This window comes from Coregonus clupeaformis, chromosome 27, assembly GCF_020615455.1.
Source record: "Coregonus clupeaformis isolate EN_2021a chromosome 27, ASM2061545v1, whole genome shotgun sequence".
NCBI lineage: Eukaryota > Metazoa > Chordata > Actinopteri > Salmoniformes > Salmonidae > Coregonus > Coregonus clupeaformis.
The window spans coordinates 38,894,777-38,918,416 of record NC_059218.1 but is presented as its reverse complement, the minus strand read 5'-3'; the positions used below and the strand labels follow the sequence as shown (position 1 = coordinate 38,918,416).

The 23,640-nt window shown below is 51.3% G+C and overlaps 1 protein-coding gene across 4 annotated transcripts in view; it reads left to right on the top strand.

Moving 5' to 3' along the window:
• Window positions 1–23,640, top strand: part of LOC121541954 (serine/threonine-protein phosphatase 2B catalytic subunit alpha isoform) — a 96,731-nt gene that overhangs the window by 507 nt on the left and 72,584 nt on the right. For 3 of the 4 annotated variants that reach the window (XM_041851366.2, XM_045208192.1, XM_041851364.2), the window contains exon 1: window positions 4,240–4,518. The exons of the other annotated variant lie outside the window; for it this stretch is intronic. In XM_041851366.2, the coding sequence (XP_041707300.2) occupies window positions 4,464–4,518 (55 nt within the window). In that variant the 5' untranslated portion in view covers window positions 4,240–4,463. Of the gene's footprint in view, window positions 1–4,239; window positions 4,519–23,640 lie in introns of those variants that run through there. 4 annotated transcript variants of the gene reach the window in all.

Sequence of the window (23,640 nt, the reverse complement as noted above, 5' to 3'; positions counted from 1 at the left end):
CAGCCCTGTGTGTCGTTGAGTTGCCAGAACAAGTTGTCTGTCTATTGGAACTGAAATGATAGAATCCGCAGTGAATCTAAGTAGCCTCAGGGAATGTGCAAACATTCAGCACCATGGACAGCGCTGCGATGACCATAAACTGACTGGTCACTGGTTTCAGAACCACAACTCCTGAACAGTGCTGCGCTCTGGCAGCTCATATAATGAGAAGATTCATTCCATGCACCTGTTGTGGGGCTGCAGTGGATAGCTTCCATCTTACTGGCTCCTGACCAATCCTGCTATTTTGTGTGTGTTTTTTTACGCTGATCTTAACTTTTTTTGTGCCGAATATTTCCGCCAGCATTTCCTATGAGCAAAAACAGCTTCTGCACATCAGAATAGTGATCACTAACCTCGATTTGGATGAAGATTTCTACTTCAACGAGTCGGCAGCTGTGGATGTACTGCTCATTCCGGACCAGGCCCTAATCCCCGGGACTCGAAAGAGGAAGAGACATTGCAAGAGAGGCAAACAAGCGGGCTCCCTGACGAGACTACGCCGGAGAGTAAATAAACCGCCTCTACCCTCTGTTCTACTGGCAAACGTACAATCACCAGAGAACAAACTGGACGAGCTCCTTTCGAGACTATCCTATCAACGGGACCTGAAGAACACTAATCGGGACACTTACAAGAAATCCCGCTACTACCTCTGACGAGCCCATCAAACAGTAAAAACATCAATACAGGACTAAGACCGACACTTACCACGCCGGCTCTGACGCTTGTCAGATGTGGCAGGGCTTACAAACTATCACATTATATAGGGAAACCCAGCCGCAAGCTGCCCAGTGATGCGAGCCTATCAGATGAGCTAAATTCCTTCTATGCTTGCTTCGATGCAAGCAACACTGAACCATGCATGAGAGTACCAGCTGTTCCGGACGACTGTGTGATCTCGCTCTCTGTAGCTGATGTGAGTAAGACCTTTAAACAGGTTAACATTCACAAGGCAGAGGGGCCAGACAGATGACCAGGACACTTATTCAGAGCATGCGTTGACCAGCTAGCAAGTGTCTTCACTGACATTTTCAACCTCTACCTGACCCAGTCTGTAATACCTACAGTGCATACAATTATTCAGACCCCTTGAATTTCTCCACGTTTTGTTACGTTACAGCCTTTTTCTAAAATTGATTAAATTACTTTTTTTCCTCATCAATCTACACACAATACCCCATAATGACAAAGCGAAAACAGGTTTTTAGACATTTTTGCAAATCTATTGAAAATAAAGAACAGAAATATCTTATTTACATAAGTATTTATACCCTTTGCTATGAGACTCGAAATTGAGCTCAGCTGCCTCCTGTTTCCATTGATCATCCTTGAGATGTTTCTACAACTTGATTGGAGTCCACCTGTGGTAACTACAATTGACTGGACATGATTTGGAAAGGCTCACACCTGTCTACATAAGGTCCCACAGTTGACAGTGCATATCAGAGCAAAAACCAAGCCATGAGGTCGAAGGAATTGTGCGTAGAACTCCGAGACAGGATTGTGTCAAGGCACAGATCTGGGGAAGGGTACCAAAACATTTCTGCAGCATTGAAGGTCCTCAAGAACACAGTGGCCTCCATCATTCTTAAATGGAAGAAGTTTGGAATCACCAAGACTCTTCCTAGAGCTGGCCGCCCGGCCAAACTGAGCAATTGGGGGAGAAGGGCCTTGGTCAGGGAGGTGACCAAGAACCCGATGGTCACTCTGAAAGATCTCCAGAGTTCCTCTGTGGAGATAAGAGAACCTTCCAGAAGGACAACCATCTCTGCAGCACTCCACCAATCAGGCCTTTATGGTAGAGTGGCCAGACAGAAGCAACTCCTCAGTAAAAGGCACATGACAGCCCGCTTGGAGTTTGCCAAAAGGCACCTAAAATACTCTCAGACCATGAGAAACAAGATTCTCTGGTCTGATTAAACCAAGATTGAACTCTTTGGCCTGAATGCCAAGAGTCACCTCTGTAGGAAACCTGGCACCATCTCTACGGTGAAGCATGGTGGTGGCAGCATCAAGCTGTGGGAAAGTTTTTCAGCGGCAGGGACTGGGAGACTAGTCAGGATCGAGGGAAAGATGAACGGAGCAAAGTACAGAGAGATCCTTGATGAAAACCTGCTCCAGAGCGCTCAGGACCTCAGACTTGGGCGAAGGTTCACCTTCCAACAGGACAACGACCCTAAACACACAGCCAAGACAACGCAGGAGTGGCTTTGGGACAAGTCTCTGAATGTACTTGAGTGGCCCAGCCAGAGCCTGGACTTGAACCCAATCGAACATCTCTGGAGAGACCTGAAAATAGCTGTGCAGCGTCTCTCCCCATTCAACCTGACAGAGCCTGAGAGGATCTGCAGAGAAGAATGGGAGAAACTCCCCAAATACAGGTGTGCCAAGCTTGTAGCATCATACCCAAGAAGACACAAGGCTGTAATCGCTGCCAAAGGTGCTTCAACAAAGTACTGAGTAAAGGGTCTGAATACTTATGTAAATGTGATGTTTCTGTTTTTTATTTTTAATACATTTGCTAAAATTTAGAAAAACCTGTTTTTGCTTTGTCATTATGGGGTATTGTGTGTAGATTGATGAGGGGGAAAAACGATGTAATCCATTTTAGAATAAGGCTGTAACATAACACATTTTGAAAAACTCAAGGGGTCTGATTACTTTCCGAACGCACTGTACATTTTTCAAACAGACCACCATAGTCCCTGTGCCCGCCCATGAACGCCAAGGTAACCTGTCTAAATCACTATCGCCCCGATATCGCACTCACATGCTTTGAAAGGCTGGTCATGGCTCCTACCAACACCATCATCCCAGGCACCCTGGACCCACTCAAATTCGCAAACCGCCCCAACAGATCTACAGATGTTGCAATATCTATTGCACTCCACACTGCCCTCTCCTACCTGGACAAGAGGAACACCTACGTGAGAATGCTGTTTATTGGCTATAGCTCAGTGTTCAACACCATAGTGCCCTCCAAGCTCATCACTAAGCTCAGGACCCTGGGACTGAACACCTCCCTCTGCAACTGGATCCTGGACTTCCTGATGGGCTGCCCCCAGGTGGTGAGGGTAGGCAACAACACATCACGCCACGCAGATGTCCACATAACTAAGGAATTCTCATGGTCCACACACATCAACACAGTCATGAAGAAGGCACGACAACGCCTCTTCCTCCTCAGGAGGCTGAAAAGATTCAGTATTGGCCCTCAGATCCTCAAAAAGTTATACAGCTGCACCATTGAGAGCATCTTGACTGGCTGCATCACCGCTTGGTATGGCAACTGCTTGGCATCCGCCCACAAGGCGCTACAGAGGGTAGTTTGTATGGCCCAGTACATCACTGAGGCCGAGCTCCCTGCCATACTGGACTCTATACCGGGCGGTGTCAGAGGAAGGCGCTAAGAATTGTCAAAGACTCCAGCCACCCAAGTCATAGATTGTTCTCTCTGCTACCACACGGCAAGCAGTACCGGTGCACCAAGTCTGGAACCAACAGGACCCTGAACAGCTTCTATCTCCAAGCCATAAGACTGCTAAATAGTTAGTCCAGGTAGCTATTAGTTAACTATTTAACTATCTGCATTGACCCTTTTTGCAATAACGCTTTTCACATACGCTGCTGCTACTGTTTATTATCTATCCTGTTGCTCAGGGAATAAAATGGGCTGGTGTGGGGGCCTCGAGGAAAAAAGTGGGGCGTTGTGGGGGGTCAGTGTGTTAGAAATGACAGAGCCGATTTCTGGCCACAGTCTGCCCCTGACGCACGCACGCACACACACACACGCACACACACACACACACACAAGCCATTTTGACTTGTCATCTGATTATTTGAAAATGTTGGAGAAATAACATCTCCCACAAAAAGCAATGATGCAATGTTTTACCCCGGGAAGATTCACTGATATAACCATAATGAATACAGTACAGACCTATGCGTCTCAGGCCCTACCCCATCAGCAAGTGCATAGAATATAAAAACATGGCGCGCGCGTGTTGTTGGGAAACCCCGGCTCTGCCTCCACCTGATGGCAGCATCAGGCAGCCTCGCGAAACATTAGCGTGGGAGTTCCCTTCATCGCCAATGTTGGGGTGGTGCAGCGTGCAGTGAGGATCTCCTGAGCAGAGTCCCCCCCCTTCTCTCTCACTGCCGCCCCCTCCCAATTCGTTCCCTCCATCCTCCCCCACACGACTGCTAAGCACAGCGCAGCACCCTCCTCAGCAGCATCCACCCTAACTGGGTAGCAGAAGTCATCCCCAGACCCCAGCGCAGGCAGTGATACACTGAGGGACGCATCCAAGTGATGCCACTGCACCAACCGCATCTCGCAACCGCGAAAACACACCGAGAATAAAACAGTCACTTCTACAAGGAGGAATACAAACGCGTTTGCCTCGAGACCGCAACTGCCCATGAAGATGTCTAACGTTGATATAGTCTTAAATGCCACGGATCGGGTAGTAAAAAGTGAGTGCATTTTCTTTCAATTTTGTATTTATTTTATATAGGCTACTAAGAGTTATATGATATGAATTATGTACGATATAAGATATCGTAGGCTATATGGTTGGGTATTGCGTCCTGTGGACGTATGATGTGCTAAATTATAGAAATAATTGTATTTGCTCTGGACGGTGAAAGGCAGTGACTGTGTTTATAGCTATAGGCCGACAGTCTGTGTGGGGGATGGGATATTTTCTTAATAATCGTGTTCCTGGCAATATATTTTTCACTGTCCCAATGTGATTGAATTTAGTCACGGACAGGCAGAAGAGGAGACTAAATGAGGCAGAGTTGCCGAAGAAGTCTTTGCGGTTGAGGCAGTGATGCAGCAGGATTTCGCTGGCACTGTGATAGAGGGCGCTTGGCGAATACCTGGATCTATATTGGCATTTATGTAACAGTTTTCACTGTCGATGAGGGGGGGGGGTGCAATCTATATTGGCATTTATGTAACAGTTTTCACTGTCGATGAGTAAACCATAGGCTGGCTGTAGTGTTGCTTGGATCATTTCGATTAGGCCTATATTCATATTTGTTTGGCACGCGTGCCATTAACGTCTGTCACTGATAGGCTATTAGTAGCCTACAACCAGTACATGTTATTACAGTGTAACTATGTGTTATTACAGTTAACTACAATACTTGTTACAGTGTAATTAAACATTTAATTAGGCTAAACTGTAATAAGGATCCCTTAAAATGAAGTGTTACCTAAATATAATATAATGTAGGCCTGTAGTCTTTTCTTTCAATGGGTCTATTGTCTCTACAATTTACTTTTCTTCCGTCAAAAGTGCTGTGGTCTGCAATGAAGTGAATGGGGCTATGCCACAAGTAAATTAGTGTTGACTGTCATTAATGTTAAATGCCGTTTCATTATAAATGTTACCGCTTTCCAATATTGGAGTTGTTTATTTCTGACGCATTTTATTTACTATTCGAGTCCCAATTGCACACCAAACCCTATTGCATTTGTCTGCAATCGCAGACGATGTTTAATGTAAATGTAAACCCGAGTTCGACGCTGCACCTATCCAGGTTCGGACAGCTGGACTGTGATATAAGATGCATTGTTTAAAAAATAATAATACTGTAGCACCTGATTGAAAATAGGCCTATAGGTCTACTCCTAGGTTTATCTTAATGTGACAGGGTAGGAAACATATTTTTGTTCCGTGTTTCATAGGGGACTGTAATTAGTGCAGAACATATCAAAAGTATAAAAAAGATCACTGCCTGATAGACCTACCAAGCACCTGACGACTGTCACATATATGCTTGATAGGCCTACAACACTGGGATAATGGCCAGTCTTGGATCTTGCCTCGGTTTGCGCTCCTCATGCAGGATTGGTAGTGTTTCGATATGTTCCAGAACTAGCGGGCTCTTCAAAGCGTCCCAGTGCGTCTACGGTAGTATTTAGTATTTTATTAGGATCCCCATTAGCTATTGCCAAGGCAGCTGCTACCCTTCCCGGGGACCAAACAGGAACAAAATGAAATATTCATAGGCAACGTCATCTACTTATGGGGTGAATATTCATAGGCTATGTCATCTACTTATGGGGTGAATATTCATAGGCAAAGTCTTCTTGTAATGTGTTCCTGCATAATATCTCAAGTATTGTTGCTAAGTAACCATTTACCTTTAATACATCAATCATAATTTATTAGTTATATATATACACTACCAGTCAAAGGTTTGGACACACCTACTCATTCAAGGGTTTTTCTTTATTTTAAAAATGTTTTACATTGTAGAATAATAGTGAAGACATCAAAACTATGAAATAACACATATGGAATCATGTAATAACTAAAAAAATGTTAAACAAATCTAAATATATGTTATATTCAGATTCTTCAAATAGCCACCCTTTGCCTTGATGACAGCTTTGCACACTCTTGGCATTCTCTCAACCAGCTTCACCTGGAATGCAGTTCAATTAACAGGTGTGCCTTCTTAAAATTTAGAATTTCTTTCCTTCTTAATGTGTTTGAGCCAATCAGTTGTGTTGTGACAAGGTAGGGGGGGTATACAGAAGATAGCCCTATTTGGTAAAAGACCAAGTCCATATTATGGCAAGAACAGCTCAAATAAGCAAATAGAAACGACAGTCCATCATTACTTTAAGACATGAAGGTCAGTCGATCTGGAACATTTCAAGAACTTTGAAAGTTTCTTCAAGTGCAGTCGCAAAAACCATCAAGCGCTATGATGAAACTGGCTCTCATGAGGACCGCCACAGGAATGGAAGACCCAGAGTTATCTCTGCTGCAGAGGATAAGTTCATTAGAGTTACCATTCTCAGAAATTGCAGCCCAAATAAATGCTTCACAGAGTTCAAGTAACAGACACATGTCAACATCAACTGTTCAGAGGAGACTGTGTGAATCAGACCTTCATGGTATAATTGCTGCAAAGAAACCACTACTAAAGGACACCAATAAGAAGAAGAGACCTACTTGGTCCAAGAAACACGATCAATGGACATTAGACCGGTGGAAATTTGTCCTTTGGTCTGGAGTCCAAATTGGAGATTTTTGGTTCAAACCGCCATGTCTTTGTGAGACACGGTGTGGGTGAACGGATGATCTCTGCATGTGTAGTTCCCACTGTAAAGCATGGAGGATGAGATGTTATGGTGTGGGAGTGCTTTGCTGGTGACACTGTCTGTGATTTATTTAAAATTCAAGGCACACTTAACCAGCATGGCTACCACAGCATTCTGTAGCTATACGCCACCCCATCTGGTTTGGGCTTAGTGGGACTATCATTTGTTTTTCAACAGGACAATGACCCAACACACCTCCAGGCTGTGTAAGGGCTATTTTACCAAGAAGGATAGTGATGGAGTGCTGCATCAGATGACCTGGCCTCCACAATCCCCCGACCTCAACCCAATTGAGATGGTTTGGAATGAGTCGGAAGGCAGAGTGAAGGAAAAGCAGCCAACAAGTGCTCAGCATATGTGGGAACTCCTTCAAGACTGTTGGAAAAGCATTCCAGGTGAAGCTGGTTGAGAGAATGCCAAGAGCGTGCAAAGCTGTCATCAAGGCAAAGGGTGGCTTTTTGAAGAATCTCAAATATAAAATATTTTTTGATTTGTTTAACACTTTTTTGGTTACTACATGATTCCATATGTGTTATTTCATAGTTTCAATGTCTTCACTATTATTCTATAATGTAGAAAATAATAAAAGTAAAGAAAAACCCTTGAATGAGTAGGTGTGTCCAAACTTTTGACTGGTACTGTATATATAGTCATTATGGGGCTTTGCCAATGGGAGAATATAATAAACTCTTTAGAAGCATAGCATATTTAAGTCATAATGAATTAGCAAAGGAATGTGCTGCAGGATAGTAAGGGCTCTATTCAATCCACATTGCAGAAGTTCAGCTTTACAGCGTGATTGAATGTAAAGGCAATGTTCCCGCATTAGCGGAGACTGCTTTTTACGGTAAACGCTGCATTTGTACCTCAATCGGAAATTACCTTTACATTTCCATCTCGTAATCTGTAACGTTTCAGCGATACAGATTTAATAGAGCCCTAAATTAGAAAACATTGCAAGTATGGATCCCTTATTTCTCAATTCCATTCTGAGGGCATAGCTACATATTTCCGAACAGGTGACAGTACAGAGACAGCTTTACATGTTTGTCTTTGTTGCATCTCAAAGAGTGTGTGTTTGCAGAGAGAAGGAGGAGGGGTTAACAGTGGAATGGGTTCACTCAAAGTTGACTGTAGTTGTTTGTAATACAGAACACAATTCTCTCAAAGGAACATCCCATCTTCTGTGGGCCAGTCTCATCATAAGGGAAGTGGGATTCGATGGATGAACCACGGCAACTGTGTGTTGAATGTGAAGGGATTTCCACATAGAAAATCTATTCATGACCACAGCAAGATCATTGGGAGGAGGTGGCTGTACCGTCCCTGGTGGGACTGGTAAATGCAGCAATCGCATAGCACTAGAAATTGATTAATCAATTGCAGCAATTCCTTCATGCTGCTCACACAAACATCTCTTTTGAGGTGGCTGAAGATTGATGCGTTTTGGCACTACTTAGTACTTGCTCAGAGATCCCAATACCTTATACAGCTGTAGCAAATATGTAAAGGGTGCCATCACAAACGTGTCGGTTTATACTTATTTCCTGGCAGCTGGAGGGCAGGGCGCTGCTATGTGTCTATTGTACTTTGATCTGTATTGTTGTGTTCCACATGGCTCATCTGGAAAAGAGACCTTGGTCTCAGCTTTGACTCCCTGTCAAGATAAAGGTTAAATAAAGAAAAACATTTAGATATATACACTGGCCATTCTTTTGGGTTTGGAGTACATCACGATTGGCTTCTCTATACCAACATACTATAGATTCTTCAAATAATCCAGATCAAAGCTGTGAGAGGGATTTGGCAGGTGCATGTGCTCACATTTCTTATTGAGTGAGATTGTGACAGTGTGGATGCAATGGGGACCTGCTGGAGCAGCAGTGGTGGCAGTGGCATCTCCACACCACAATAGGATTCTGCTCAGCTCAGCTCCTAAACCTCTTTCATTCCTGCTGAGAAACTGCTCACAAATAAGGTTGGACCCCTCCCAGTTGATGTATAATTGACAAATTGTATTGTGTACAAAGATAGCTACATCAATAAATAACTACGTATCCAATCCCAGTGATGTTGGAAGTGGAAATTGCATCATCAGCTCAGCACATAGCTACACATACTGCCCTGTAAATGACATCTGTTTGTAAGCCTTTGTTTTCCTGTTTGATGTTACTCAGCGCTTATTTTTGCAATGTCACACTCACTTGTATGTTCTCTTACAGTTGTATATGAGGTGGTAAGATGTTAACCTTTTCACTCTTCACAGATGTCATCACATGACTTTCCTCCCCTACTCAGTGATGGATTCTGTCATATGTCCACTTGCTACACTCTTAGAAAAAAGGATTCCAAAAGGGTTCTTCGGTTGACCCCATAGGAGAACCCTTTTTGGGTCCAGGTAGAACCCATTTGGGTTCCATGTAGAACCCTGTCACGGTTTCGGCCGAGGCTGCCTCTCTTCCTTGCTCGGGCAGGCTTCGGCGTTCGTCGTCTCCGGAATACTAGCTGCCACCGTTGCATGTTTCTATGTTCGTTTGCTTTTGTCTGTTTGTTGTGACACCTGTTATCGTTTAGTGTAATTAGTGTCCTATAAGTTCTCGTTGTGTTTGTCTAGTGTTGTGTGTGATTGCTTTATTTCTGTCATGCGTTGCTGGACGTGTATACTATATCGCTCGGTTGAGCTATTCTCCACTGTGTTGGAGCGTTTGACGCACCTGTGTAGTGCGCCCGTTTTGTTTTGTCGCCTACGTGCTGAGTTTCACCTTCGGGAAAGTTTGTTCATTTTCCCTTGTGGATTTTCACTAAAGTCTTTTGGACTGTACTTCGGTGTCCTGCGCTTGATTCCACCACCACACCCACCTACAGCATCACTGACAAAATCACACACCTTCAAGAATGGAATCAGCAGGAGCCGCAGCAGCACAGGCGACGCTGGAGGACAGGGTCCGCGAACAGAGTGACCAGATCCTGCGGATGGGGTCCGCACTGCAGGAGGTGATCACCACCATCCGAGGCTGGGAGACCCGAGGGACTTCTCCACCGCCATCCTCCCTGCCAGCACCATCGGCAAGTCAGCCCATTCCCGCTCCGGAACCCAGAGGAGTTCGACTCTCGCTCCCGAGGGGCCTACGATGGGACCGCGGCCGGGTGTCAGGGATTCCTTCTCCAGGTGGAGCTTTACCTGGCCACCGTGCACCCGGCGCCCTCGGGACACGAGAGCGTGTCCGCCCTGATCTCCTGCCTTTCCGGGAAGGCGTTGGAATGGGCCAACGCAGAGTGGAGGAGAATCGACGCGAACACCATCACCTACGACGAGTTCTCCCGCCGCTTCAGGGCGGTGTTTGACCATCCCCCGGAGGGGAAAGCGGCGGGGGAGCGTCTGGTCTGCCTCCGGCAGGGGAAGAGGAGTGCCCAGGAGTTCGCCTTGGAATTCCGTGACTCTAGCGGCGGATGCAGGGTGGAATGAGCGGGCTCTCATCGATCACTACCGATGTAGTCTACGCGAGGACGTCCGTAGGGAGCTGGCCTGTAGGGACACCAGCCTCTCGTTCGACCAGCTGGTCGACATGTCCATCAGGCTGGATAACCTGCTAGCTACCCGCGGACGTCCCGAGGGGGGTCCGTCCATTTCACCCTCCAGCGCCTCCGAGCCGTGCCCCATGGAGCTCAGGGGCACTGGCGCTAGAGAGAGGAGGGGTCGGCTTACGAGGGGGTCCATCTCCTGCACCAACTGTGGTCGGGGAGGACACACCGCGGCTAGGTGCTGGGGATGGCCTCCTAGGGGGAGAGGACGACAGGTCCCGCACTGGGGAGTCCTTCCAGGTGAGTAGGCGCCCCACTCACCCAGAGCTCTCTGTTGCACATTTCTGTATACCTGTGCGTTTTCCACAGGTAGCACCTCATTCCCAGCATAAGGCGCTGGTAGATTCAGGCGCGGCTGGGAATTTTGTTGATAAGAAGTTTTGTTTAGCCTTAGGGATTCCCCTTCTTCCTGTTGACGTCCCCTTCCCCGTTCATGCCCTAGATAGCCGTCCGTTGGGTGCGGGCTTGATCAGGGAGGTCACTGCGCCACTTAGGATGTGTGCGCAGGGGGTCATCAGGAGATGATCCAGCTATTTCTGATCGACTCGCCTGCGTATCCGGTGGTGCTGGGCATGCCCTGGTTGAGTACCCATAACCCATCTATTTCGTGGCAGGAGAGGGCTCTGATGGAGTGGTCTGCCCAGTGTGTGGGTCGATGTTTAGGCGTTTCCGTAGGGGCTACCTCGGTGGAGAGTCCAAACCAGGTGCCCGCATTGCACGTTCCCCCTGAGTATGGGGATTTGGCTATTGTGTTCAGTAAGTCGAGGGCGACGCAGTTGCCTCTCCATAGGCAGGGAGATTGTGCGATAGACCTCCAGGCAGGAGCTGCGCTCCCACGGAGCCATGTGTATCCTCTGTCTCAGGAGGAGAAGAGAGCTATGGAGACGTACATAGACAAATCTCTGAGACAAGGATACATACGGCCCTCCACTTCCCCTGTGTCCTCGAGTTTCGTTTTTGTGAAGAAAAAGGATGGAGGATTACGCCCGTGCATTGATTACCGTGGTCTCAATCAGATCACGGTGAAGTACAGTTATCCACTCCCGCTGATTGCGACCATGACGGAGTCATTGCACGGGGCGCGTTTCTTCACTAAATTAGATCTCAGGAGCGCGTACAACTTGGTGCGCATTAGGGGGGGCGATGAATGGAAGACAGCCTTTAGTACCACCTCGGGCCATTACGAGTATCTCGTCATGCCATACGGGTTGATGAACGCTCCTTCAGTTTTCCAATCGTTGTGGATGAGATCTTCAGGGACATGCAGGGGCAGGGGGTGGTCGTGGTACATCGATGACATTCTCGTGTACTCGCCTACCCGAGTCGAGCATGTGGCCCTGGTGCGCCGAGTGTTGCGGAGGCTGTTGGAGCACGACCTGTATGTCAAGGCAGAGAAGTGTCTGTTCTTCCAGGAGTTGGTCTCCTTTTTGGGTTATCAGTTGTCTGCGTCAGGGGTGAAGATGGAGGTAGACCGGGTGTCGGCCGTGCGTAATTGGCAAACGCCAACCACTGTGAAGGAGGTGCAGCAGTTTTTGGGGTTTGCGAATTATTACCGGAGGTTTATCCAGGGTTTTGGACAGGTGGCAGCTCCCATAACGTCTCTTTTGAAGGGGGTCCGGTGCGTCTGCAGTGGTCGCCGTTGGGAGGCTGAAGGACCTGTTTACCTCGGGCCCGGTGCTGGCGCATCCGGATCCCTCTTTGCCATTTCAGGTAGAGGTGGACGCGTCAGAGGCCGGGTATAGGAGCCGTGCTGTCGCAACGGTCCGGCGCGCCACCTAAACTCCGCCCCTGTGCCTTCTATTCCAAGAAGCTCAGTCCGGCGGAGCGAAACTATGACGTGGGGGACAGGGAGCTGTTAGCCGTAGTACAGGCCCTAAAGGTGTGGAGGCACTGGCTTGAGGGGGCTCAACACCCTTTCCTCATTTTGACGGACCACCGTAACCTGGAGTACATCCGGGCAGCGAGGAGGCTGAACCCTCGCCAGGCGAGGTGGAATATGTTTTTGACCCGGTTCACATTTAAGATCACGTACATCCCTGGGTCACAGAACGGTAAGGCAGACGCACTGTCTCGGCGGTATGACACGGAGGAGAGGTCCGTGGAGCCCACTCCCATACTGCCGGAGTCGTGTCTGGTGGCAACGGTAGTGTGGGAGGTCGATGCTGAACTCGAGCGGGCGTTACGCACCGACCCTAGTCCACCGCAATGCCCGGAGGGTCGGAAGTACGTTCCGCTCGAGGTTCGGGATCGATTGATCTATTGGGCTCACACGTCACCCTCCTCTGGACACCCTGGTATCGGCCGGACAGTGCACTGTCTTAGTGCCAAGTACTGGTGGCCCACGTTGGCGAGGGATGTGAGGGTTTATGTTTCCTCCTGCTCGGTGTGCGCCCAGTGTAAGGCGCCTAGACATCTGCCTAGGGGTAAGTTACTACCCCTGCCCGTTCCACAACGACCATGGTCTCACCTCTCGGTGGATTTCCTCACTGACCTTCCTCCTTCACAGGGGAATACCACTATACTGGTCGTTGTGGACCGGTTTTCTAAGGCCTGTCGTTTGCTCCCTATGCCGGGCCTTCCTACTGCCCTGCAAACCGCCAAGCACTATTCACCCATGTGTTCCGGCACTACGGGGTACCCGAGGATATTGTGTCTGATCGAGGTCCCCAATTTACCTCCAGAGTCTGGAGAGCTTTTATGGAGCGGTTGGGGGTCTCGGTGAGCCTCACCTCGGGTTACCACCTGGAGAGTAATGGGCAGGTGGAACGCGTGAACCAGGATGTGGGGAGGTTTCTTAGAACATACTGCCAGGATCGGCCGGAGGAGTGGGCAAGGTACGTTCCCTGGGCCGAAATGGCCCAGAATTCCCTACGCCATTCCTCCACTAACCTAACCCCTTTTCAATGTGTGTTAGGTTACCAGCCGGTTCTGGCACCTTGGCAGCAGAGCCAGATCGAGGCTCCTGCGGTGGATGAGTGGGCGCGGCGCTCGGAGGAGACATGGAACGCTGCACACGTCCACCTGCAGCGGGCCCTCCGTCGTCATAAGGCGAGCGCCGATCTCCACCGCAGTGAGGGACCGGTGTACGCACCTGGTGATCGAGTCTGGCTCTCTACCAGAAACCTGCCCCTCCGCCTGCCCTGTCGGAAACTGGGTCGGCGGTTTGTAGGGCCATTTAAAGTCCTGAGAAGGTTGAACGAGGTGTGTTACAAATTACAACTACCTGTTGAATATAAAAGTATTAACCCCTCGTTCCATGTGTCTCTTCTCAGGCCGGTGGTAGCTGGCCCACTCCAAGAAAGTGAGATCAGGGAGACTCCTCCGCCCCCATTGGACATCGAGGGGCACCGGCGTACTCCGTGCGGTCCATCTTGGATTCGAGACGTCGGATGGGGGTCTCCAATATCTAGTGGAGTGGGAGGGGTACGGTCCGGAGGAACGGTGCTGGGTGCCGAGGAGAGACATTTTGGACCCGTCTCTCCTGACGGAATTCCATCGTGGGCACCCGACGCACCCTGCTCCGCGTCCTCCTGGTCGTCCCCGAGGCCGGAGTCGGCGCGACGTCTGGAGCCGCGCGTCAAGGGGGTACTGTCACGGTTTCGCCGAGGCTGCCTCTCTTCCTTGCTCGGGCAGGCTTCGGCGTTCGTCGTCTCCGAATACTAGCTGCCACCGTTGCATGTTTCTATGTTCGTTGCTTTTGTCTGATTGTTGTGACACCTGTTATCGTTTAGTGTAATTAGTGTCCTATAAGTTCTCGTTGTGTTTGTCTAGTGTTGTGTGTGATTGCTTTATTTCTGTCGTGCGTTGCTGGACGTGTATACTATATCGCTCGGTTGAGCTATTCTCCACTGTGTTGGAGCGTTTGACGCACCTGTGTAGTGCGCCCGTTTTGTTTTGTCGCCTACGTGCGGAGTTTCGCCTTCGGGCAAGTTTGTTCATTTTCCCTTGTGGATTTTCACTAAAGTCTTTTGGACTGTACTTCGGTGTCCTGCGCTTGATTCCACCACCACACCCACCTACAGCATCACTGACAAACCCTCTGTGGAAAGGATTCTACCTTGAACCAAAAAAGGTTATTCAAAGGGTTCTCCTATGGGGACAGTCGAAGAACCCTTTTAGGTTCTAGATAGCACCTTTTTTTCTAAGAGTGTACACCCTCCCACATAACAGGACAGTGTCACAATGACATGTGCTACATTCACAATGGCATGAGTACAGTTTGATTGGTTCAAGCAGAGCCCTCTATTTACAAGTAGGGTCTCGGAATTGTAGTGTGTATTGACCTCACTCTTCAGCACTGTGATATCTCCCATGATTGCCCCACACAGGAAATGGAACAGAGAGGGAAGAGGGTTCATTGAAAAAGCTGTCCTAGGGGCTGTTCCTCTCTGTTCCTTTACCTACTCTGTGTTGGAAGGTGTGATCATGTGAGTCTTGGTAGAGGAATGCTGATGTTAGTGATGCCTAGAAGTAGGGTTGTTGTGACCATGCAGGCAAGGGACTGGTTATTGGAGGAGAGGAGACTGTGTCAGCCACTTGGCCTGGTCCCATGTCTGGGCCTCTCTGGGGAATGTGAACAGGCTCCAAGAGGCCTACTTTCTCTTAGAGTGATTCTAGGACATTATCTGTGTTAGTTATGGTGGGGCTTGGTGAATCACTGTGGATCCTGTGGATCAAATGCCTTTTGTCTGACAGAGGGGACCCTCACAATACCAGATTTATTTTCAGAACAAAACCGAGACAATCATGGAAAGGGCTGATCGATCAGTAAAGGCATTGCTGGATTTAGAGAGTCAGTCAGTCAGCACACGGGGAATCTCTCTTCCGAAATATGAATATGAAATATAGCTCTGTTTTTGTCTCCCTAAGCTAATGCTGGAGAGAGATCATTCTGGAATGGTGACCATTCTTTGTACCTCCATATTTCTGGTTAAGATTCAGCAGTTTCTGATCCATTTCTCAACACCCGCCATTTGATTTCTGACATTCAGAAAGTAGTGGTATGGTGTGTTTTTTGTCACATCGGGTTCACATTGTGTTGCCTGTTGGAGCAGGAAGTCTTTCAGCATTCTGCCAACGCTTGAGAAAGGAGTTTCACTGTTAGATGTAGTATAATTAAGCAATAAGGCCCGAGGGGGTGTGGTCAATATACCATGGCTAAGGGCTGTTCTTATGCACGACGCAACGCGGAGTACCGGATACAGCCCTTAGCCGTGGTATAATGGCAATATACTACAAACCCCCGAGGTGCCTTACTGCTATTATAAACTGGTTACCAACGTAATTAGAGCAGTAAAAATAAATGTTTTGTCATACCCATGGTATACGGCTGTCAGCCAATCAGCATTCAGAGCTCAAACCACCCAGTTTATAATATTGGTATGACTCTGATAGGTGTCTGTGTTGACGGAAATGTGTCATTCTTTGTTGATGTTTTGCTGGAAGTGTTGATGTGTTTGTTGACGGGTCCTGTTCTCATTGTGTGTAACTATATTAGAGGGTGTGTGTGGATATGTTTGGGATCGGAGGTGTGTAGGTCTGTTTTTATTGTGTGTTTGTTTTTGAAAATAAGTTACACAGTGACTCATTGGCCAGACAGCGTAGAGCCCATCCCCCTGAGATGGCTCATTGGCCAGAGAGCATAAAGCCCACCCCTCTGAGATGGCTCATTGGCCAGAGAGCATAAAGCCCATTCCCCTGAGATGGCTTATTGGCCAGAGAGCGTAGAGCCCATCCCCCTGAGATGGCTCATTGGCCAGAGAGCATAGAGCCTACCTCCCTAAGATGTGTGTGAGTAGACGTGGTGGATCTTGATGGTGTGATAGCCTTCAGAGGGAGAGAGGGGGCAAGCTGGGCACAGGGTATCTGCATACATGATATGTACTCACAGGCTTTATTTAGCGGTGTGGGTGAATTATTTAAGCATTGGTTTTCAGCAGTGCTTTACTGCACACAGGCCTCTTACATAATGAAACTTCCCTGAGGTCTAGTGATGAGAGTGTGTAGAGAAGGAGGGAGACGGAGAAAGGGAGAGGAAATGAAGGGGGATATAGAGACAGAAGGGAAGAAAAGAGAAACGATTGTAAGAGCATGGATATAGGAAAGTAGGGAGAAGGAAGGAGAAAATAAGAGATGTATTGAAGAGAAAGCTACCCTCATACTACCTTCCTCTCCCCCCACACAGCCTCAGCCCCAACCCTCATATTACCTTCCTCTCCCCCCACACAGCCTTAGTCCTAACCCTCATACTACCTTCCTCTCCCCCCACACAGCCTCAGCCCCAACCCTCATACTACCTTCCTCTCCCCCCACACACACAGCCTCAGCCCCAACCCTCATACTACCTTCCTCCCCCCCACACAGCCTCAGCCCCAACCCTCATACTACCCTCCTCTCCCCCCACACAGCCTCAGCCCCAACACTCATACTACCTTCCTCTCCCCCCACACACACAGCCTCAGCCCCAACACTCATACTACCTTCCTCTCCCCCCACACAGCCTCAGCCCCAACCCTCATATTACCTTCCTCTCCCACCACCCAGCCTCAGCCCCAACCCTCATACTATCTTCCTCTCCCCACACACACACACAACCTCAGCCCCAACCCTCATACTACCTTCCTCTCCCCCACACAGCCTCAGCCCCAACCCTCATACTACCTTCCTCCCCCCACACACACAGCCTCAGCCCCAACCCTCATGCTACCTTCCTCTCCCCCCACACACACAGCCTCAGCCCCAACCCTCATACTAACTTCCTCTCCCCCCACACAGCCTCAGCCCCAACACTCATACTACCTTCCTCTCCCCCCACACAGCCTCAGCCCCAACCCTTATACTACCTTCCTCTCCCCCCAAAACACACAGCCTCAGCCCCAACCCTCATACTACCTTCCTCTCCCCCCACACACAGCCTCAGCCCCAACCCTCATAATACCTTCCTCTCCCCCCCACACACATATAGTCTCAGCCCCAACCCTCATACTACCTTCCTCTCCCCCACACAGCCTCAGCCCCAACCCTCATACTACCTTCCTCTCCCCCCACACACAGCCCCAGCCCCAACCCTCATACTACCTTCCTCTTCCCCCCACACACAGCCTCAGCCACAACCCCAACCCTCATACTACCTTCCTCTCCCCCCACACAGCCTCAGCCCCAACCTCATACTACCTTCCTCTTCCCCCACACACACAGCCTCAGCCCCAACCCTCATACTACCTTCCTCTCCCCACTCACAGCCTCAGCCCCAACCCTCATACTACCTTCCTCTCCCCCCCCACACAGCCTCAGCCCCAACCCTCATACTACCTTCCTCTCCCCCCACACACACAGCCTCAGCCCCAACCCTCATACTACCTTCCTCCCCCCCACACAGCCTCAGCCCCAACCCTCATACTACCTTCCTCTCCCCCACACAGCCTCAGCCCCAACCCTCATACTACATTCCTCTCCCCCACACACACAGCCTCAGCCCCAACCCTCATACTACCTTCCTCTCCCCCACACAGCCTCAGCCCCAACCTCATACTACCTTCCTCTCCCCCCACACACACAGCCTCAGCCCCAACCCTCATACTACCTTACTCTCCCCCACACAGCCTCAGCCCCAACCCTCATACTACCTTCCTCCTCCCACACAGCCTCAGCCCCAACCCTCATACTACCTTCCTCTCCCCCACACACAGCCTCAGCCCCAACACTCATACTACCTTCCTCTCCCCCCACACAGCCTCAGCCCCAACCCTCATACTACCTTCCTCTCCCCCCACACAGCCTCAGCCCCAACCCTCATACTACCTTCCTCTCCCTCACACAGCCTCAGCCCCAACCCCTCATACTAACTTCCTCTCCCCCCACACAGCCTCAGCCCCAACACTCATACTACCTTCCCTCTCCCCCCACACAGCCTCAGCCCCCAACCCTCATACTACCTTCCTCTCCCCCCAAACACACAGCCTCAGCCCCCAACCTCATACTACCTTCCTCTCCCCCACACACACAGCCTCAGCCCCAACCCTCATAATACCTTCCTCTCCCCCACACACACAAGCTCAGCCCAACCTCATACTACTTCCCCCCCCACACAGCCTCAGCCCCAACCTCATACTACCTTCCTCTCCCCCCACACACACAGCCTCAGCCCCAACCTCATACTACTTCCTCTTCCCCCCACACACACAGCCTCAGCACAACCCCAACCCTCATACTAACTTCCTCTTCCCCCACACAGCCTCAGCCCCAACCCCCATACTACCTTCCTCTCCCCCCACACACAGCCTCAGCCCCAACCCCATACTACCTTCCTCTCCCCACACACAGCCTCAGCCCCAACCCTCATACTACCTTCCTCTCCCCCCACACAGCCTCAGCCCCAACCTCATACTACCTTCCTCTCCCCCCACACACAGCCTCAGCCCCAACCCCTCATACTACCTTCCTCTCCCCCCACAGCCTCAGCCCCAACCCTCATACTACCTTCCTCTCCCCCACACAGCCTCAGCCCCAACCCCCCTACTACCTTCCTCTCCCCCCACACACACAGCCTCAGCCCCAACCCTCATACTACCTTCCTCTCCCCCCACACAGCCTCAGCCCCAACCCTCATACTACCTTCCTCTCCCCCACACAGCCTCAGCCCCAACCCTCATACTACCTTCCCTCTCCCCCACACACAGCCTCAGCCCCAACACTCCATACTACCTTCCTCTCCCCCCCACACAGCCTCAGCCCCAACCTCATACTACCTTACTCTCCCCCACACAGCCTCAGCCCCAACCCTCATACTACCTTCCTCTCCCTCACACAGCCTCAGCCCCAACCCTCATACTACCTTCCTCTCCCCACACAGCCTCAGCCCCCAACACTCATACTACCTTCCTCTCCCCCCACACAGCCTCAGCCCCAACCCCTCATACTACCTTCCCTCCCCCCACACAGCCTCAGCCCCAACCTCATACTACCTTCCTCTCCCCACACAGCCTCAGCCCCAACACTCATACTACCTTCTCTCCCCCCACACAGCCTCAGCCCCAACCCTCATACTACCTTCCTCTCCCCCCAACACACACACAGCCTCAGCCCCCAACCCTCATACTACCTTCCTCTTCCCCCACACACACAGCCTCAGCCCCAACCCCCAACCCTCATACTACCTTCCCTCCCCCCACACAGCCTCAGCCCCAACCTCATACTACCTTCTCTGCCCCCAACACACACAGCCTCAGCCCCAACCCCATACTACCTTCCTCTCCCCCCTCACAGCCTCAGCCCCAACCCCATACTACCTTCCTCTCCCCCACACAGCCCAGCCCCAACCTCACACTACCTTCCTCTCCCCCCCCCACACACACAGCCTCAGTCCCAACCCTAATACTACCTTCCTCTCCCCCCACACAGCCTAAGCCCCAACCCTCATACTACCTTCCTCTCCCCCACACAGCCTCAGCCCCAACCCTCATACTACCTTCCTCTCCCCACACAGCCTCAGCCCCAACCCTCATACTACCTTCCTCTCCCCCACACACAGCCTCAGCCCCAACACTCATACTACCTTCCTCTCCCCCCCACACACACTCAGCCCCAACCCTCATACCTCCCTCCCCCCACACAACCTCAGCCCCAACCCTCATACTACCTTTCCTCTCACCCCCCCACACACACAGCCTCAGCCCCAACCTCATACTACCTTCCTCTCCCCCCCCACACACAGCCTCAGCCCCAACCCCATACTACCTTCCTCTCCCCCACAGCCTCAGCCCCAACCCCTACACCTTCCTCTCCCCCCCCACACAGCCTCAGCCCCAAACCTCATACTACCTTCCTCTCCCCCCACACACACAGCCTCAGCCCCAACACTCATACTACCTTCCTTTCTTCCCACACACACAGCCTCAGCCCACACACTCATACTACCTTCCTCTCCCCCCACACAGCCTCAGCCCCAACCCTCATACTACCTTCCTCTCCCCCCCACACACACATCCTCAGCCCCAACCCTCATACTACCTTCCTCTCCCCCCACACACACAGCCTCAGCCCCAACCCCATACTAACTTCCTCTCCCCCACACAGCCTCAGCCCCAACACTCATACTACCTTCCTCTCCCCCCCACACAGCCTCAGCACCAACCCTTATACTACCTTCCTCTCCCCCCCACACACACAGCCTCAGCCCCAACCCTCATACTACCTTCCTCTCCCCCCCACACGCACAGCCTCAGCCCCAACCTCATACTAACTTCCTCTTCCCCCCCACACACAGCCTCAGCCCCAACCCCAACCCCAACCCTCATACTACCTTCCTCTCCCCCCCACACAGCCTCAGCCCCAACCCTCATACTACCTTCCTCTCCCCCACACACACAGCCTCAGCCCCAACCCTCATACTACCTTCCTCTCCCCCCACACACAGCCTCAGCCCCAACCCTCATACTACCTTCCTCTTCCCTCCCACACACACAGCCTCAGCCCCAACCCCAACCCTCATACTACCTTCCTCTCCCCCCACACAGCCTCAGCCCCAACCCTCATACTACCTTCCTCTCCCCCCACACACACACAGCCTCAGCCCCAACACTCATACTACCTTCCTCTCCCCCCACACACACAGCCTCAGCCCCAACACTCATACTACCTTCCTCTCCCCCCACACAGCCTCAGCCCCAACCCTCATACTACCTTCCTCTCCCCACACACACAGCCTCAGCCCCAACCTCATACTACCTTCCTCTCCCCCCACACACACACAGCCTACAGCCCCAACCCTCATACTAACCTCTCCCCCACACAGCCTCAGCCCCAACACTCATACTACCTTCCTCTCCCCCCACACAGCCTCAGCCCCAACCCTTATACTACCTTCCTCTCCCCCCCACACACACAGCCTCAGCCCCAACCCTCATACTACCTTCCTCTTCCCCCCCACACACACAGCCTCAGCCCCCAACCCCAACCCTCATACTACCTTCCTCTCCCCCCTCACAGCCTCAGCCCCAACCTCATACTACCTTCCTCTCCCCCCACAGCCTCAGCCCCAACCTCATACTACCTTCCTCTCCCCCCACACACACAGCCTCAGCTCCCAACCCTCATACGACCTTTCCTCTTCCCCCACACACACAGCTCCTCAGCCCCAACCTCCTCAACTACCTTCCTCTCCCCACACACTCAGCCTCAGCCCCAACCTCATACTACCTTCCTCTGCCCCCACACACAGCCTCAGCCCCAACCCCAACCCTCATACTACCTTCCTCTCCCCCACCCAGCCTCAGCCCCAACCCCTCATACTACCTTCCTCTGCCCCCTCCCACACAGCCTCAGCCCCAACCCTCATACTACCTTCCTCTCCCTCCTCACAGCCTCAGCCCCAACCCTCATACTACCTTCCTCTTCCCCCCACACAGCCTCAGCCCCCAACCCTCATAATACCTTCCTCTCCCCCACACACACAGCCTCAGCCCCAACCCTCATACTACCTTCCTCTCCCCACACAGCCTCAGCCCCAACCCTCAAAGTACTACCTTCTCTCCCCCTACACAGCCTCAGCCCCAACCTCATACTTACTTTCCTCTCCCCCCACACACACAGCCTCAGCCCCAACCCTCATACTACCTTCCTTTCCCCCCACACACAGCCTCAGCCCCAACTCATACTAACTTCCTCTCCCCCCACACAGCCTCAGCCCCAACCCTCATACTACCTTCCTCTCTCCCACACAGCCTCAGCCCCAACCCTCATACTACCTTCCTCTCCCTCACACAGCCTCAGCCCCAACCCTCATACTACCTTCCTCTTCCCCCCACACACACAGCCTCAGCCCCAACCCCAACCCTCATACTACCTTCCTCTCCCCCCACACAGCCTCAGCCCCAACCCTCATACTACCTTCCCTCTTCCCCCCACACACACACAGCCTCAGCCCCAACACTCATACTACCTTCCCTTTCCCCCACACACACAGCCTCAGCCCCAACACTCATACTACCTTCCTCTCCCCACACAGCCTCAGCCCCAACCTCATACTACATTCCTCTCCCCCACACACACAGCCTCAGCCCCAACCCTCATACTAGCCTTCCCCTCTCCCCAACCACAGCCTCAGCCCCAACCTCATACTACCTTCCTCTCCCCCACACACACAGCCTCAGCCCCAACCCTCATACTACCTTCCTCTCCCCCCCACACACAGCCTCAGCCCCAACCCTCATACTACCTTCCTCTCCCCCACACAGCCTCAGCCCCAACCCTCATACTACCTTCCTCTCCCCACACACAGCCTCAGCCCCAACACTCATACTACCTTCCTCTCCCCCCACACAGCCTCAGCCCCAACCCTCATACTACCTTACTCTCCCCACACAGCCTCAGCCCCAACCCTCATACTACCTTCCTTTCCCCTCACACAGCCTCAGCCCCCAACCTCATACTACCTTCCTCTCCCCCCACAGCACAGCCTCAGCCCCCAACACTCATACTACCTTCCTCTCCCCCACACAGCCTCAGCCCCAACCCTCATACTACCTTCCTCTCCCCCCACACAGCCTCAGCCCCAACCCTCATACTACCTTCCTCTCCCCCCACACACACACAGCCTCAGCCCCAACCCTCATACTAACTTCCTCTCCCCCCCACACAGCCTCAGCCCCAACACTCATACTACCTTCCTCTCCCCCCACACAGCCTCAGCCCCAACCTTATACTACCTTCCTCTCCCCCAAACACACAGCCTCAGCCCCAACCCTCATACTACTTCCTCTCCCCCACACACACACAGCCTCAGCCCCAACCTCATAATACCTTCCTCTTCCCCCACACACCAACATAGCCCCAGCCCCAACCCTCATACTACCTTCCTCTCTCCCCCACACAGCCTCGAGCCCCAACCCTCA